Here is an 18,921-nt window from a genome sequence, read left to right on the forward strand (position 1 = left end):
CTGCTACGGTCCCGCCCCTCCTCTGATGTCAGGGTCAGAAACGCAGCTGAGAGAACGTGCCGCTGAAGACGACGGCTTCTTCAGGGATCACTATAGCACCAGCAATCCTGCAGGCTGCCATATTAGGTTAAGGTAAAAGTGAGGAAGCTGGGGGAACATGCAGGCTTGCAGGGTGAGCAGGCCTTCGCGGCGGGGGGGGGAGGGGGACAGGCCTTCATGGCGGGGAGGCAGATCTGTGCAGAGGGAGGAGGAGGAAGAGTGCCTTCGTGGCGGGGGAGCAGGCCTTCATGGCGGGGAGGTAGGCCTGTGCAGAAGGAGGAGGAGGAAGGAGTAAGAGAGGGGAGGGGAGATGCCAGACCTGGGGTGAAGTGAAAGGAAGAGAGAGACCAAACCAAAAAGAGGGGGAGGAAAGCAGAGGAGAGGTGCTGGGCTAATGGAGAGAGGGAAAGAGAAATGCAAGACCACAAGGGGAAGGGTACAAGAGGGACAGATACTGCTCCAAAGTTGGTGGACAGGGTGCAGGATGGCAGGAGAGATAGTAGGAGAAAGCCTGTACTTGGGGAAGGGGATACAGGAGGTAAGGAAGAAAGAAAGAAGAAGCTGGATATGGGTAGAGATAAGATGCTGAGCATGGAGGAAGCATAGGAACAGGGACACAAGGGGGACAGTACTGGAGAGGAAAATAGGGACAGGGACACAGAAGAGAGATGCTGGATGAAAGGGTAGTTGAGAAAAGGAGAGATGATGGATCTGTGGATGGTGGGGTCCATTGCTGCAGCTGCGGGGGGATGGAGATGAACAAAGGAAAGATGCCAGACCTCCGAGGGAGGAAAGGGAAACAGAAGGGGAGGATAGTTTCAAGTTTCAAGTTTATTTAGTATTTTGATTACCTCGCATAGTCCAAATCCAATGCAAATTACACAAGTTCCAAAATTATAAAAAAAAAACATTATAAAACTAACAGACATAATATTCATTACCAATACAATAGTATATGTAAAGGGGGGAGGGGGTAAAAACAATAAACGTAAATACAATTTAAAAAAAAAATTAAGAGTAAAGATAAAACCAGGGAAGGGTTAAGACACAAAAGGTAAGGGAACAAATACCCGCTTTATTCTGTTAGATCGTCTACCTGAATCAATTGTAGGATAGAGATGGAAGATGGATGGTTAGCACGGAGAAAGAAGAAAGAAGGAGAGCCTGATCAGAAGACAACCAGAGTCTGAGACCAACATGATATGAAAAATGACCAGACAATAAAAGGTAGGAAAAATAATTTTATTTTCTGTTTTATGATTACAATATGTCAGATTTGAAATGTGTATCCTTCCAGATATGTTGTTAGACTGCAAACGTGAGCTAGGATTTAACAGAGAGGAAAAGTCTTTTTTGTTTATTTATTTTGTTTACACCACAGGACCAGTGTGGGTAGGAGAGGGCAAAGGGGGTGAAGAGGCTATAAAATAAACCCAGCAGGATGTTTAAAAAACCCCACCCAATTGGGCAGGAAAATCTAATCAAAAAATCGATTCAATAGGCCGAATCGAATCGAAATTTTTTTTCCTGAATCGGACAGCACTAGCCTGGACCAACAAGGCAAAATGTTACTGATGGAAAAAATGACGGACCCTCCTCAACATCCGAAGACTAAAGAATCATTTTTTCGATCTATTGTTAATTTGATTAGACAAACCCAAGGATTCTGGATGAAAATTCAATCTTCAAAATATCACCAGAGTTTAACCGCAGGGAAGAAGGTAATCTATCTAATATAGGGCCAAACCATAAATTTTATTTATTTATTTAAAAATTTATATACAGCATAAAAACTATGGGCTACTTTTACGAAGGCGCGTTAGGGCCTTAACGCGCGGAATAGCGCACTCTAAATTGCCACGCACGCTAGCCGCTACCGCCTCCTTTTGAGCAGGCGGTAGATTTTCAGCGCTGATCCGGTGCGTGGCGCTAAAACGCTTAGCGCACCTTCGTAAAAGGAGCCCCGTGCGGTTTACAAAATGAGATGTATAGATGTGAAAAATACTCAAACGCGTTTCGACAGCACAAACACTGACAGGATCATTATTAAAATCTCTCAAATTCATCCAACAAGATGGAAAGACCAAGGGGTCCTTTTATCAAGCAGGCGCTAGTTGTTTAGCCGGTGACAGGTCAAAAACGCGCAAGACAATTGCGCGCAGACAAAATCGCGCAGACAAATAAGCGCTAAGACAATTGCGCGCAAGACAATTCAGCGCACCGACATTTCAGCGCAAGACAATTGAGCGCAGCGACAACTCAGCGCAAGACAACTCAGCGCAAGACAACTGAGCGCGCCACTAGAGGCCGCTTGAAAATATTTGCGCTCAATTGTCTTGAGCTCAATTGTCTTGCGCTCAGTTGTCTTGCGCTCACTTGTCTTCACGCTCAGTTGTCTTGCGCTCAGTTGTCTCGCGCTCGGTTGTCTGCGCGATTTTGTCCGCGCGCGATTGTCTTGCGCGCAATTGTCTATGAACCGTTTAGCCGGCCGCGGGGGTTAGCACGTGATGAAATGTCCGACGCGCTAACCCCGCTAGCGCGGCTTGATAAAAGGAGCCCCAAATCCCATAAAAACATTTACAGGGCGGTAAGGCTTCAGCAGCAAATAGCATTAGCACATGAAGGCATTGACAAATAATTGCGTTTTCAACATTTTCTTAAAATTCCGTCTCCCATCGCAGAATACCAGGCAGCGCATCCCAAAGCTTGGCCCCAATCTTAACATGAGAGACTAACATCTTACCCTCCATTTTCAGATCTCAAACATTTTCTGGGTGTTCCTCTCCTAATGCTGTGTGCATGTTTATACCCAGTTTCAATTAAAGCAGACGCACAGCCAAACCTCTATTTTTGCAGAAGGAGCTTTCAGCATACAGTAGGTGGCCACCAGTTGCCCCAAGGTTTAGATAGGTCAGAGAGGCTCCTCAGAGGATTCTTTAGCAGGTGGGGCTTGAGGGATCCCCACCAGCTACATTAGCAATTAGCACTGCCACAGGTCCACCCATGGTAGTGAATGGCACAGGGATAAATCTTACCCTCCATTTTCAGATCTCAAACATTTTCTGGGTGTTCCTCTCCTAATGCTGTGTGCATGTTTATACCCAGTTTCAATTAAAGCAGACGCACAGCCAAACCTCTATGTTTGCAGAAGGAGCTTTCAGCATACAGTAGGTGGCCACCAGTTGCCCCAAGGTTTAGATAGGTCAGAGAGGCTCCTCAGAGGATTCTTTAGCAGGTGGGGCTTGAGGGATCCCCACCAGCTACATTAGCAATTAGCACTGCCACGGGTCCACCCATGGTAGTGAATGACACAGGGATAAATTTGTCCCTATTTCTGCGGGATTAAAGCAGACGCACAGCCAAACCTCTATTTTTGCAGAAGGAGCTTTCAGCATACAGTAGGTGGCCACCAGTTGCCCCAAGGTTTAGATAGGTCAGAGAGGCTCCTCAGAGGATTCTTTAGCAGGTGGGGCTTGAGGGATCCCCACCAGCTACATTAGCAATTAGCACTGCCACAGGTCCACCCATGGTAGTGAATGGCACAGGGATAAATTTGTCCCTATTTCTGCGGGATTAAAGCAGACGCACAGCCAAACCTCTATTTTTGCAGAAGGAGCTTTCAGCATACAGTAAGTGGCCACCAGTTGCCCCAAGGTTTAGATAGGTCAGAGAGGCTCCTCAGAGGATTCTTTAGCAGGTGGGGCTTGAGGGATCCCCACCAGCTACATTAGCAATTAGCACTGCCACGGGTCCACCCATGATAGTGAATGACACAGGGATAAATCTTACCCTCCATTTTCAGATCTCAAACATTTTCTGGGTGTTCCTCTCCTAATGCTGTGTGCATGTTTATACCCAGTTTCAATTAAAGCAGACGCACAGCCAAACCTCTATTTTTGCAGAAGGAGCTTTCAGCATACAGTAGGTGGCCACCAGTTGCCCCAAGGTTTAGATAGGTCAGAGAGGCTCCTCAGAGGATTCTTTAGCAGGTGGGGCTTGAGGGATCCCCACCAGCTACATTAGCAATTAGCACTGCCACAGGTCCACCCATGGTAGTGAATGGCACAGGGATAAATTTGTCCCTATTTCTGCGGGATTAAAGCAGACGCACAGCCAAACCTCTATTTTTGCAGAAGGAGCTTTCAGCATACAGTAGGTGGCCACCAGTTGCCCCAAGGTTTAGATAGGTCAGAGAGGCTCCTCAGAGGATTCTTTAGCAGGTGGGGCTTGAGGGATCCCCACCAGCTACATTAGCAATTAGCACTGCCACAGGTCCACCCATGGTAGTGAATGGCACAGGGATAAATTTGTCCCTATTTCTGCGGGATTAAAGCAGACGCACAGCCAAACCTCTATTTTTGCAGAAGGAGCTTTCAGCATACAGTAGGTGGCCACCAGTTGCCCCAAGGTTTAGATAGGTCAGAGAGGCTCCTCAGAGGATTCTTTAGCAGGTGGGGCTTGAGGGATCCCCACCAGCTACATTAGCAATTAGCACTGCCACAGGTCCACCCATGGTAGTGAATGACACAGGGATAAATCTTACCCTCCATTTTCAGACCTCAAACATTTTCTGGGTGTTCCTCTCCTAATGCTGTGTGCATGTTTATATCCAGTTTCAATTAAAGCAGACGCACAGCCAAACCTCTATTTTTGCAGAAGGAGCTTTCAGCATACAGTAGGTGGCCACCAGTTGCCCCAAGGTTTAGATAGGTCAGAGAGGCTCCTCAGAGGATTCTTTAGCAGGTGGGGCTTGAGGGATCCCCACCAGCTACATTAGCAATTAGCACTGCCACAGGTCCACCCATGGTAGTGAATGGCACAGGGATAAATTTGTCCCTATTTCTGCGGGATTAAAGCAGACGCACAGCCAAACCTCTATTTTTGCAGAAGGAGCTTTCAGCATACAGTAGGTGGCCACCAGTTGCCCCAAGGTTTAGATAGGTCAGAGAGGCTCCTCAGAGGATTCTTTAGCAGGTGGGGCTTGAGGGATCCCCACCAGCTACATTAGCAATTAGCACTGCCACAGGTCCACCCATGGTAGTGAATGGCACAGGGATAAATTTGTCCCTATTTCTGCGGGATTAAAGCAGACGCACAGCCAAACCTCTATTTTTGCAGAAGGAGCTTTCAGCATACAGTAGGTGGCCACCAGTTGCCCCAAGGTTTAGATAGGTCAGAGAGGCTCCTCAGAGGATTCTTTAGCAGGTGGGGCTTGAGGGATCCCCACCAGCTACATTAGCAATTAGCACTGCCACGGGTCCACCCATGATAGTGAATGACACAGGGATAAATCTTACCCTCCATTTTCAGATCTCAAACATTTTCTGGGTGTTCCTCTCCTAATGCTGTGTGCATGTTTATACCCAGTTTCAATTAAAGCAGACGCACAGCCAACCTCTATTTTTGCAGAAGGAGCTTTCAGCATACAGTAGGTGGCCACCAGTTGCCCCAAGGTTTAGATAGGTCAGAGAGGCTCCTCAGAGGATTCTTTAGCAGGTGGGGCTTGAGGGATCCCCACCAGCTACATTAGCAATTAGCACTGCCACAGGTCCACCCATGGTAGTGAATGGCACAGGGATAAATTTGTCCCTATTTCTGCGGGATTAAAGCAGACGCACAGCCAAACCTCTATTTTTGCAGAAGGAGCTTTCAGCATACAGTAGGTGGCCACCAGTTGCCCCAAGGTTTAGATAGGTCAGAGAGGCTCCTCAGAGGATTCTTTAGCAGGTGGGGCTTGAGGGATCCCCACCAGCTACATTAGCAATTAGCACTGCCACGGGTCCACCCATGATAGTGAATGACACAGGGATAAATCTTACCCTCCATTTTCAGATCTCAAACATTTTCTGGGTGTTCCTCTCCTAATGCTGTGTGCATGTTTATACCCAGTTTCAATTAAAGCAGACGCACAGCCAAACCTCTATTTTTGCAGAAGGAGCTTTCAGCATACAGTAGGTGGCCACCAGTTGCCCCAAGGTTTAGATAGGTCAGAGAGGCTCCTCAGAGGATTCTTTAGCAGGTGGGGCTTGAGGGATCCCCACCAGCTACATTAGCAATTAGCACTGCCACAGGTCCACCCATGGTAGTGAATGGCACAGGGATAAATTTGTCCCTATTTCTGCGGGATTAAAGCAGACGCACAGCCAAACCTCTATTTTTGCAGAAGGAGCTTTCAGCATACAGTAGGTGGCCACCAGTTGCCCCAAGGTTTAGATAGGTCAGAGAGGCTCCTCAGAGGATTCTTTAGCAGGTGGGGCTTGAGGGATCCCCACCAGCTACATTAGCAATTAGCACTGCCACAGGTCCACCCATGGTAGTGAATGGCACAGGGATAAATCTTACCCTCCATTTTCAGATCTCAAACATTTTCTGGGTGTTCCTCTCCTAATGCTGTGTGCATGTTTATACCCAGTTTCAATTAAAGCAGACGCACAGCCAAACCTCTATTTTTGCAGAAGGAGCTTTCAGCATACAGTAGGTGGCCACCAGTTGCCCCAAGGTTTAGATAGGTCAGAGAGGCTCCTCAGAGGATTCTTTAGCAGGTGGGGCTTGAGGGATCCCCACCAGCTACATTAGCAATTAGCACTGCCACAGGTCCACCCATGGTAGTGAATGACACAGGGATAAATCTTACCCTCCATTTTCAGATCTCAAACATTTTCTGGGTGTTCCTCTCCTAATGCTGTGTGCATGTTTATACCCAGTTTCAATTAAAGCAGACGCACAGCCAAACCTCTATTTTTGCAGAAGGAGCTTTCAGCATACAGTAGGTGGCCACCAGTTGCCCCAAGGTTTAGATAGGTCAGAGAGGCTCCTCAGAGGATTCTTTAGCAGGTGGGGCTTGAGGGATCCCCACCAGCTACATTAGCAATTAGCACTGCCACAGGTCCACCCATGGTAGTGAATGGCACAGGGATAAATTTGTCCCTATTTCTGCGGGATTAAAGCAGACGCACAGCCAAACCTCTATTTTTGCAGAAGGAGCTTTCAGCATACAGTAGGTGGCCACCAGTTGCCCCAAGGTTTAGATAGGTCAGAGAGGCTCCTCAGAGGATTCTTTAGCAGGTGGGGCTTGAGGGATCCCCACCAGCTACATTAGCAATTAGCACTGCCACAGGTCCACCCATGGTAGTGAATGGCACAGGGATAAATTTGTCCCTATTTCTGCGGGATTAAAGCAGACGCACAGCCAAACCTCTATTTTTGCAGAAGGAGCTTTCAGCATACAGTAGGTGGCCACCAGTTGCCCCAAGGTTTAGATAGGTCAGAGAGGCTCCTCAGAGGATTCTTTAGCAGGTGGGGCTTGAGGGATCCCCACCAGCTACATTAGCAATTAGCACTGCCACAGGTCCACCCATGGTAGTGAATGGCACAGGGATAAATTTGTCCCTATTTCTGCGGGATTAAAGCAGACGCACAGCCAAACCTCTATTTTTGCAGAAGGAGCTTTCAGCATACAGTAGGTGGCCACCAGTTGCCCCAAGGTTTAGATAGGTCAGAGAGGCTCCTCAGAGGATTCTTTAGCAGGTGGGGCTTGAGGGATCCCCACCAGCTACATTAGCAATTAGCACTGCCACGGGTCCACCCATGGTAGTGAATGACACAGGGGTAAATCTTACCCTCCATTTTCAGATCTCAAACATTTTCTGGGCTGATTTCAAAAAAACTCCTTAAAATGCTTGCTGAGCTGGGATAACATTACTAAGGCAAGGATTTAAAAGGGCTTTGTACTTTCCCAGGAATTATATAGATACAGTAAATAACAGGGTTTAGATAAGGATGTAATCAGACGCCAAGGTTGAGCCGTGAGGCACTGCTTTGGCAACCAGAACTATGGCTTACCTGTTTTATAGATAAAGTACCATAGATCTGTGCTTATCTCACCAGGAAAAAGCCAGCCTCACTCCCCGCCCCCCTAGTTTCCACTCCTTCTTATCTTTTGAGGAAATAATATCAAATACCCTTTCTAAACATTGATTTTTTTTTTCACTTGTGATGAGGTTTTCTTTTTCAAGAACCCCAACCAAGTGTATTTGCTTTTCTTTCACTGGGACTTGTATAGAAACCCACAACCCCCCAAATTTGTCTCCCTTGCTAGGGAGCATGGAGAAGTCCAAGCGTGCCCCTCAGTTCTGTTAGCCAGGATTGTAAATGGTTTATGGACAATGGCATATAAAGACCAGTTGGTCCTACGCTACTCTAGCTAGAGATATCTCCGTTGCCAGCTCTACAAAGAGGGCCACCTTTCTTTCTTTAAAGCAATTCACCGAAGATGGTGGACACCATGAGCAGCTCAAACCGAGAAAATTACAGCAGTAAACCTATTCAGATAACAGTGCACACAACAGACACTAAAACATCAAAACAGACAGCAAAGGGTGTAGCCAGGTCATACAGGTGTATTTGGTTGATATGTGTGCAAGTTCCCACTCTTAAACCAGTATCAAGGTCTTCTTAACCCCCATCCCCCCCATCTGCACCCAGCCTGCCAACCCTATTTCTATCAAGATATACTGGACTTTAGAGACAGTAACTCTGACAACAGGAGAGACACCACCAGTTGGCATTGACAAAGTGACGGTAACCCCCTAGAGCCGACATGTCGAAGACTGGCCTGCGGAGTAATAGAATTTGGCCCGCCAGACAATTTAAAATTTGCAATAAAGCTGGCCCACCGGAAGGCCCACGTATGGCTACAGGCCGCTACGTATTTTATAAAGATACATATGTCTGTGTCTTTATAAATGGGCTACAAATAGATGCCTAGGCGGTGTGTTAAAAAGTGACCCTGTTTAGCTCACTATCAGGCTCATAATCAAAAAACATAGATGTCCAAAAAGCATCCTAAATCAGCATTTGGGCGTCCTATTTGCCATGATGGTCCTCCCGGTGGCCTGCACTCTTCCTGCTGCCTGCATCCTGGTCCTCCTGGCTGCCATTGACGTTCGGGCCCACCTGGTCCTCCCTGCTACCTGCACCCTGGGCCAGACAGAACCAGCAGCAGCACAAACACACCAATGCCGACCCATAGCTTCTTGTGGATCTGGCACAGGAGCGTCAGATCAGGTAAGAGGGAGAACACTAAAATCGGTGGTGGGAGGGGGGGAGACTCGAAGAGTCCTTCAAGGGATCTGCGGGGGAAGTCAATTCCAGTGGCTTGGTATGAAGTGGGGCATTCTGAGGCGTATTTCATCCTGGGATTAGAGGGACTGGTTTGGTATTTACGGAGGAACTTTAGGCGGTTGCCGTGTCATGCAAGGATTTGAACGTTAGCATCAGACCCTTGAAGACACAACGTTTGGCTACAGGCAGCCAATGAGCCAACGCTAGAGCCTGGGAGACAGGATCGCCGTGATTTGAACATGCTGGAGACGTCGTACATTCTTTGCCGTGAGACCACTGAATAGCGCATTGCAGTAATCCATGCGGGAGAGTTCTAAGGCATAGAGTAGTTGGGTGAAGTCAGAGTCTGAAAAGTAGATCTTTATTTTTCGGAGTTGTCGCAGGTAGTAAAATGAAGCAGCATTAAGCAACGTTGAATTATCTTAAGCTATGTTCATGTTACTGACATTTTAGTGTTACTATCTAGCAATTTTTGCACGTTAAAAACAGTAAAATAATGTGGTGTGTGGAGCGCAGTGGTTAGAGCTACAGCCTCAGCACCCTGAGGTTGTGGGTTCAAACCCACCCTGCTCCTTGTGACCCTGGGTAAGTCACTTAATCCCCCCCCATTGCCCCAGGTACATTAGATAGATTGTGAGCCCATCAGGACAGACAGGGAAAATGCTGGAGTACCTGAATAATTTGTAATCCGCATAGAATTGTAGGATATGCAGAATATAAATTATTAAAAAGAAAAGAAAGAGAGGGCATTGGTGGACTTTCTTGGAGGTCTAATTTGGGGATTTGTGTGTGTGTGTGTGTGTGTGTGGGGGGGGGGGGTATCAGACTCATGAGGGCCAGTTCATTGTGCAGAAATGGCTGTGATGAATCGTCCGAGACCCAGACCTTTATAAAGATAGATGCCAAGGTGAAGCAGAGCCTTTAGTGGATGTTAACATTTTGTCTTCTGATTGGACGGAACTGGATGACTAGTCACATTTTCCTGGACTGCTCTCTGATAGGCTTTTTTTAAAAAATTTATTTATTTATTTATCAATTTCAAACTTATATCAAGCATATTAACTTGTACAGAAAGAAGTTTAGCATATGAACATATTCCATCAGGTTGACATTAAAACAAGAGAAAAGAAAAATATATATGCTAACTTTACTCAAGTCCTACATTAGGATCCAAGATTAACAAAATGCGAGAAAATTAAGAAACTAATCATTAATATAAAACTATAGAGCTGAGGGCTAATGCCTATATTAATCTAAAGAGCTAATGATGTTCTTCCTTCAGACGAGATGATGCCAAGAAATTAGTTAACTGAAAAGGTTCATAGAAAACATACTTAATCTGACGGTGATTCACTAAACACTTACAAGGTTGCCTTAAAGAAAATGTAACCCCTAAAGCTAGAACACCTGGCTTCAAAAGAAGAAATTCACGTCGGCGCTTCTGCGTCTCACGTGAGAGATCAGGAAACATCTGGATTTTAAGTCCATAAAATTCTTTTTGTCTATTTTTAAAGAATAGTCTCAAAATCCAGGCCTTATCTGTCTGATAGGCTTTTTAAAGAACAAGCTATGCATGAATACTGCCTCATCCATTCTTCTTCTTATCCTGAAGGGACGTTGCCCCAGGCCCCATGACTGGGGAATGGGAAATCCCCAGGACTGGCTGGTGGAGATCTTACTGGCATTTGCCCAGCAGCACTTCAGGTGAGCATGTGTGTGGTTAGTGACAGGCCACTGGGCACCCAAGAACAGTGTTTCTCAACTCGGTCCTGGAGCCTCCCCTTGCCAGTCAGGTGTTCAGGATATCCACATTGAATGTGCATAAACTTGACTTACATACACTGCCTCCATTATACGCATGCATATTCATTGTGGATGCATATTTATTGCATATTGTATATTCATTGTGGATGCATATTTATTGCATATTGTATATTCATTGCTTATTGCATATTGTGGATGCATATTCATTGCATATTGCATATTCATTGTGGATGCATATTCATTGCATATTGTATATTCATTGTGGATGCATATTTATTGCATATTGTATATTCATTGCTTATTGCATATTGTGGATGCATATTCATTGCATATTGCATATTCATTGTGGATGCATATTCATTGCATATTGTATATTCATTGTGGATGCACATTTATTGCATATTGTATATTCATTGCTTATTGCATATTGTGGATGCATATTCATTGCATATTGCATATTCATTGTGGATGCATATTCATTGCATATTGTATATTCATTGCTTATTGCATATTGTGGATGCATATTCATTGCATATTGCATATTCATTGTGGATGCATATTCATTGCATATTGTATATTCATTGTGGATGCATATTTATTGCATATTGTATATTCATTGCTTATTGCATATTGTGGATGCATATTCATTGCATATTGCATATTCATTGTGGATGCATATTCATTGCATATTGTATATTCATTGTGGATGCACATTTATTGCATATTGTATATTCATTGCTTATTGCATATTGTGGATGCATATTCATTGCATATTGCATATTCATTGTGGATGCATATTCATTGCATATTGTATATTCATTGCTTATTGCATATTGTGGATGCATATTCATTGCATATTGCATATTCATTGCATATTGCATATTCATTGCTTATTGCATATTGTGGATACATATTCATTGCATATTCATTGTGGATGCATATTCATTGCATATTGCATATTCATTGTGGATATCTTGAAAACCTGACTGGCAAGGGGAGGCTCCAGGACCGAGCCCTAGGCGACTCTCTCGCATTATGTCTGCTCTCACCCAGTTCTATTAACTTTCAGGGTTCTAATCTGCCCTCTTCCCCTCCTCCCACATTATGACTTTAAATATTAAACTTTGTTTGGGGTGTGTCTGTGTGTTTCATACCCTTAGGGTTACCAGATGTACCCGGACATGTCCTCTGCATGTCTGGGGTGTCCGGACGGCCTTTCAAAACCCGGCACTTTGTCCGGCTTTTGAAAAGCAAATCGCGTGGGGAGGGGCATCCACCCATGGACGGATGCCCTCCTGACTGAGACGAGCAGGTTGTTGGGGGTGGGGCGAGGCTGGGGCGTGGTGTGGGCCTGGGGGAGGGGTCAGGGATCCGGATTTTACATGCATAAAATCAGGTAACCCTACATAGACACAAATAATGAGTTTCAAGTTTTTAATAAAAATTTGATCATATCGCTTATCAGAACTCTAAGCGATTTACAATTAAAACAGGGGAAAGGACAAACACAAACTCCCCCCCAATTTTTCCTTTTTTATTAAATTACATTAAATTACATTACAGATTTCTATTTCGCCATTACCTTTCGGTTCAAAGCGGATTACAAAAAGAGTTATGGAAGAAGGGTTACAACGTTAGATCAGAGAAGGTTTCCAAGAGAGGGAAAAGTAGGATCTGGGGTTAGGGAGGGGATGGTAAGAGGGGGGTTAAGCTTTCTTAAGGGATTTCTTGAAGAGTATAGTTTTTATTTCCTTTCTGAACATCTTGTAGTCTGGGGTTGTTGTCAATAGGTTGGAGACAAAAATGTAGACAATATTATCAAACAGACGAACATGAAACGGAAGGAATTTGGGTAGAAATACAATTTAAGTTAGGAAAGAAGAACAATTAAGGGAAAAAAAGAAAAGGGTTGGAATTGCGGAAAAAAGAGGGGAATTCTAATAGCGTCTTCAAACAGGTGACATTTGAAGTGGTCCTTAAAGCGATCAAGGTACATTTCCAAACATAATTTACCCAGGTAGATGAGCTATTTGAAGACTTTCCACCCTTCCTGCAGGTGACTGGTTATGTCAGTAGGGTTGCCAGATTTTCCAATCGGGAAATCTGGACCCCTAGACCCACCCTCAGGCCCGCCCATCCCCACTCTGTAACACCCTGATCCCGCCCCCCCAGTCCCACCCTAGCCCTGCCTCCTACTGCTGGCCCAATGCGAATTGAGAAGGCTTTTCAAAACCTAGACAAAGTGCCGGGTTTTGAAATCCGGGCAAATCCGGACATCTGATAACCCTATATGTCAGGATCTTTAGTTTCACTTTGACTGGGATAAGCACGTCAGAGAAAGAGATAATGGTTACTGTGGATGGGCAGACTAGGTGGGCCATTTGGCTTTATTTGCTGTTATGTTTCTATGACTGCATGTGCTCATTGCTGCCCCTCCCCCCCCAGAAGCTGCTGCCTCATCTTGTCTAGTGGTTGGGCTGGCCCTGAGCATGTGTCGGAAGCACCAAACTAACGCTAAGGATAGGGTTACCAGTCGTTCAGATTTCCCTGGACATGTCCGGGGGTCCGGGTTTTAAAAATCCGCCTCAAATCACGTCGGGCAGGGAGGAAGTCCACGCATGTGTGGAGTTCCTCCCTGCCCGACAAGAGCAGGCAGTGGAGGTGGGGCTTGGGCGGGACTGGAGGCGGGTCTAGGGGTCCGGATTTTCTGATTGGAAAATCTGGCATCTCTATCTGTCCCCCTTTTTCTGGAGCCACATGTTAACCCTTGCTAAGGAAGCATGCACGACTGCACTTCTCCATATGGTGTGCCAAATCCAAGCGTGGGTATTGTAGTGGACCGAATTCAGATCATTGCTGTTCTTAACTCAGAGTTATTACAAGAAATATCTGTTGTGTTTTCTTCCAGGCATCCAGAGAATGTCACCAGATCCTCCGTGAAATACACAAAGGTAATTCTGAGGAAGTTTATGAGCATGCAGTTTTGCAGGGAGAACTAGCCTTGTGTAGCCTGATCTCCAGCACATGAGTGCGGTAAGATCTGCCCTTAGCTTGGAGTGAAGGAATCCAGCACGCTGGTTGAATAAAAATCAGTTTTAGGGATGTTCCTGTCGGGGGCAATTGGTTCTTTTTGCAAATACGCTGGCAATAATGAATCTTACTCCTAAGGCAGGATATGTGGAGTATGATCTCAGTCTCTTACACTTACCGCTAACACTCACTCTTATCGTTTTAATTCTACGAGGTATATATATAAATTCAAATTATTGCTTCCCTCTATTAAAGGGATTCAAACTTTAGGTAGCCTTTCACATTCTTTGGTTTTTACAATGGTGAAGATCTGGAATGATCTTCCTCCAGATATTAGAACTCTTGCCTCATTGACTCGTTTCAGAAAACCCTGAAAACATATTTGTTTACAAAATACCTTATAGATAAGTGATAGAATCCTCAGCTGATTATTATATGGATTCTTCCTTTTCTATTGTTCATCACTGATCTTGGAGATTATCTTTTGTTAACCGGTTCGACTCCCTTGGGGGAATGATCCGGTATATAAGATCAAGGATTAGATTAGATTACTTGCATCATGCTAAAGAGAGCTTCTTCTGGACTTCATAAGAGATTAGGTATTTCCTTAGCAACAGCAGCAGATGAATCCAGAGACCAATGGGTGGCACTCCTCCTGTATCTCCAGTATGTTCTATCTCCCAGCAGGTGATGGTCGCTATTCGAATAGCTCCTGGATTCTGGCTGTGACTGGAACTTTATTTTCTCCTGTTGAGATTTTCTCTTCAGTGAGACAGGGGTGTCCGGCTGAACAGTGCCAGCTTTAGGGGTTACACCCTCCCTCCAGCGATAGAGGGTTTGACTGGGTCTCGATTTTTTCTTCTTTCCCTTCTCTGTTTAAAAAAAAAAAAAAAAAGGAGACCACAGTTGCTACATTCTGCTCTGTTAGTGCACATCCAGCTCTAACTGGCTTCAACCGGCCCTAACAACAAGCTTGTGAGTGTATGTGTCAGTTCGGACGGTACCACAATTTCTTTCTAAGGAGGTGTCATCCTTTCTTTTATGACACTCTTACTTTTCCTTCCTTCTTCCTGGGAGGAGAAATGGGGAGATGTGCTTTTATTCACTGCATTTTTTTGAAAGTGCGTAGTGTTCTCCGCGAGCTAGGTTTCTAATGACTTTTAGTTGCTTAGATAACCTTTTTGTATTCTTCACGGGATGCCTCAAACGTATGGCGGCGTCCAAAGCCTCCATCGCTCGATGGGTCCAGGAGGACATTCTTTACGCTTGCTTGATGGCAGGGAAGCGGTTGGCAAAAGAACTTCATGACCATTCTGCCAGATATGGCTACTTCTTAGACTCGGTCCAAAGGTTTTATCCTTGGAGGATTTTGTCTCGTGGCTACTTGGTCTTCCGAGAGTGCTTTCTCTCAGCATTACTGGTTGGATGTGGGGGCGCATGCGGTAGATGCGTTTAGTGCTTCGGTTGTTGTGGAGGCGGTGTTTTGCTTCCCACCCAGATTGAGGATTGCTTTTCTACATCGCATTGGTCTCTGGATTCATATGCTGATGTTGCTAGGGAAGGAAAAATTATGTTCTTACCTGTTAATTTTCTTTTCTTTAGACGCAGAAGATGAATCCAGAGCCCCACCCTTTCTGGATATTGTCTGTCGTTTTTCTTTTGCGACTTTCGAAGTTTGTTATTGTGGATGGTTGTATTCTGTCTTATTGTCTTTTGAGATTTATTATGGGAAAGATGTTTTTTACATTCTATGCCTATGGATGGTTGCGGCTGCTTGGGCAAGGAGCTATACTGATGATACAGGAGGAGTGCCAGCCAATAGGACCACCTGTTAATCAGTTTCTCTATCTCCGCCTGCTGGTAGATGTGTGCTATCCCATTGGTCTCTGGATTCATCTGCTGCGTCTAAAGCAGGGGTGTCCAATGTCGGTCCTCGAGGGCCGCAATCCAGTCGGGTTTTCAGGATTTCCCCAATGAATATGCATTGAAAGCAGTGCATGCAAATAGATTCATTGGGGAAATCCTGAAAACCCGACTGGATTGCGGCCCTCGAGGACCGACATTGGACACCCCTGGTCTAAAGGAAAGAAAATTAACAGGTAAGAACATAATTTTTCCATATAGGGTTACATAGCCACGCCCACAGGCCTGCCCAATTTCTCCCGCCCCACCTCCACCCCAGCCCTGAAACATTGGCCTTTGTCGGCATTTTTTGAGAGGATATCTTACTAGTGCCTGCATCACGTTATGAAGATGGAACACTGCTTTTAAAACAAAGATAAGCGGTGCTTGCCCTTTTTGAAATTATATTTAATTACCGTATTTTCACACATATAACACGCGCGTTATACACGATTTTACAAACCGTGCATAACCTTGCGCGTTATATGCGTGAGCGCGTTTTACAACTTTTTTTTTCAATCCGATCGGCATCCCCCCTGTGAACCGGCATCCTCCCCCCCCCCCCCGTTCGCATCACCCCCCCCTCCCCCGCGATCCTACACCCCCCAGCACCAAACATCTCTTACCCGATTGGGCACCGGCACCAGCACCAATGCACAGGACGTGCCAATGCCAGTGCCCGAAGATCCTCCCTCGTTGGTTTGGGCTGGGCGGTGCGGTGCAGGAGAGATCCTCCTTCTTCCTGCGCCGGGCTGGACTAGGCTTTGAGCATTTGCGCACTGATTGAAATATAGGCGCCTATCAAGAAAGAGCGATTCTGTAACAAGGCGCCTCTAAAATTTAGGCGGCCTTCAAAATAATAGGCGCTATTCATGATGGGCGTGGCTACATGTGAGGTGCCTTGTTGCAGAATCGCTGTTTTCAATGACTGTTCAGTGTCTTCTTCACCAATTGTATTCTGTAATTTGCTGGCTATCCAGCGCCTTTAATGTAACGTGTTAAGATTATACTGTAACCCATCAATATCTTTTTCTTGCTAATTATTACTCTATAATCACTGACTGCTCAGTGATACCTTCTCTATTTGTACGCTGTAATTTGCTGATTGTATAGCTCTCTTCACTGTGAACCGCCTAGAAGTCGCAAGATTATGGCGGTATAGAAAAATAAAGTTATTAAGAACATAAGAAACGCCTTCACCGGATCAGACCGAGGTCCATCTTGTCCGGCGATCCGCACACGTGGCGGCCCATTTAGGTACTCCTTTTTGGAGACCCGACTTTACCGTATCCCTCAATATGATATGCAAGAAGGTGTGCATCCAACTTGCGCTTGAATCCCAGTACCGTAGTCTCCGCCACAACCTCCTCCGGGAGTGCATTCCAAGCACCCACCACTCGCTATGTGAAACAGAACTTCCTGACATTTGTCCTAAACCTGCTGCCACTCAGTTTCAGGCTATGACCTCTTGTCCGTGTTACGTCTGAAAATGTTAGCATTTCTGCTTCTTGGTCTATTATGATAGAGACTTACAAGATCATGAAGGACATAGAGAGAGTAGAGAGGGACAGATTTTTCAAACTTACAAAAAATAAAAGAATACGAGGGCATTCGGAAAAGTTGAAAGGGGACAGATTCAAAACGAATGCTAGGAAGTTCTTCTTTACCCAACGTGTGATGGACACCTGGAATGCGCTTCCAGAGGACGTAATAGGGCAGAGTACGGTACTGGGGTTCAAGAAAGGATTGGACAATTTCCTGCTGGAAAAGGGGATAGAGGGGTATAGATAGAGGATTACTGCACAGGTCCTGGACCTGTTGGGCCGCCGCGTGAGCGGACTGCTGGGCACGATGGACCTCGGGTCTGACCCAGCAGAGGCATTGCTTATGTTCTTATGTTCTTATATCAAATCCTTTTAATATTTTAAAAGTCTCTATCAAATCCCCTCTCAGTCTTCTCTTTTCGAGGGTAAACAATCCCAGTTTCCTAACTTTTAGTTGTGCCTAGAGCTGGCCTATTTCTTGGGCGCCTCCAAAATAGGTTCCGCTCAGCGTGATTCATTAAACAGCGCCCAATTTGACTTGAATCGTGCTGAACGGAGCCTAATTAGGCACCTAACCTTTGGGCGCTTCTTATGGAATTTGCCCTAAAGTGGTTAAGGTTTGAGCACTTTTTCAGCGCTTTAACTGGAGGTTATTAGTTTATAGTTTTTGGAACATACACACACGCACGCGGATACATCCGAGAGATGTTTTGTTGTTACCCGCGCAGAATTGTTGGATATAGCGGGATACGATTTAAAAAAAAAAATAAACCATAAGAACATAAGCGTTGCCTCTGCCGGGTCAGACCAGGGGTCCATCGTGCCCGGCAGTCCGCTCCAATGAGATTATGCTGCATTCTGTAATCCAAAATTCTCTTCCTATAAAAATGTTTCTTCAGCATGACTAAGAATAAGGTGGCTGAAACTGGAATATCTTCAAAAGTCATCTTCATTTTAAAAAGATATTAATGGCCCCTTTTATTTAGCTGCGCTAGAGTTGGCACAGTAAATGCTTTGACGCTCGGAGCACTTACCTTGCTGGCCCCACGCTAAAAGCCTCTGGCACATCTTACATAACTTTGTAATACAAACCTAAGGTTTAGTTTAGTTTAGTTTAATCAAATGAATTCTAGGCGGTTTCCACAAAAGAGAAAAACTGGACAATCGGTGAAACGCAAAATAGTAAAAAAAGAATACAACCTATTGTATTAAAAAGACATTAAAAACTTAAAATGAATGGAGTAAAATTATTATGTTAAAAATAAAAGCACAGATTAAGAGATTAATTTGTCAAATAATACTGTCTTAATTCCTTTTCTGAAAGCGCCATAGGACAACATGGCTCCACTGATGTAATTACCCAACCAGGACTGTTGTTTGCTTGCTTGAAATGCAACATCCTGTCTAAATAAGACCTAAGTTTGCAGCCTAAAATCTTCGGGTAAGCAAATAGGTTACAATTCCTGGTTATCCTCACGGGGTTATATAGCACGAGGATAACCAGGAATTGTAACCTATT

At 45.1% G+C, this 18,921-nt stretch overlaps 1 protein-coding gene across 1 annotated transcript in view; it reads left to right on the forward strand.

Moving 5' to 3' along the window:
- The window catches only part of LOC117356049, a 191,373-nt gene that overhangs the window by 114,089 nt on the left and 58,363 nt on the right, over positions 1-18,921 (forward strand). The window contains exons 4-5 of the mRNA XM_033935309.1: positions 10,775-10,866; positions 13,835-13,877. Of these exons, the coding sequence (XP_033791200.1) occupies positions 10,775-10,866; positions 13,835-13,877 (135 nt within the window). The remainder of the gene's footprint in view (positions 1-10,774; positions 10,867-13,834; positions 13,878-18,921) is intronic.

Source organism: Geotrypetes seraphini, chromosome 2 (genome assembly GCF_902459505.1).
Source record: "Geotrypetes seraphini chromosome 2, aGeoSer1.1, whole genome shotgun sequence".
Lineage (NCBI taxonomy): Eukaryota > Metazoa > Chordata > Amphibia > Gymnophiona > Dermophiidae > Geotrypetes > Geotrypetes seraphini.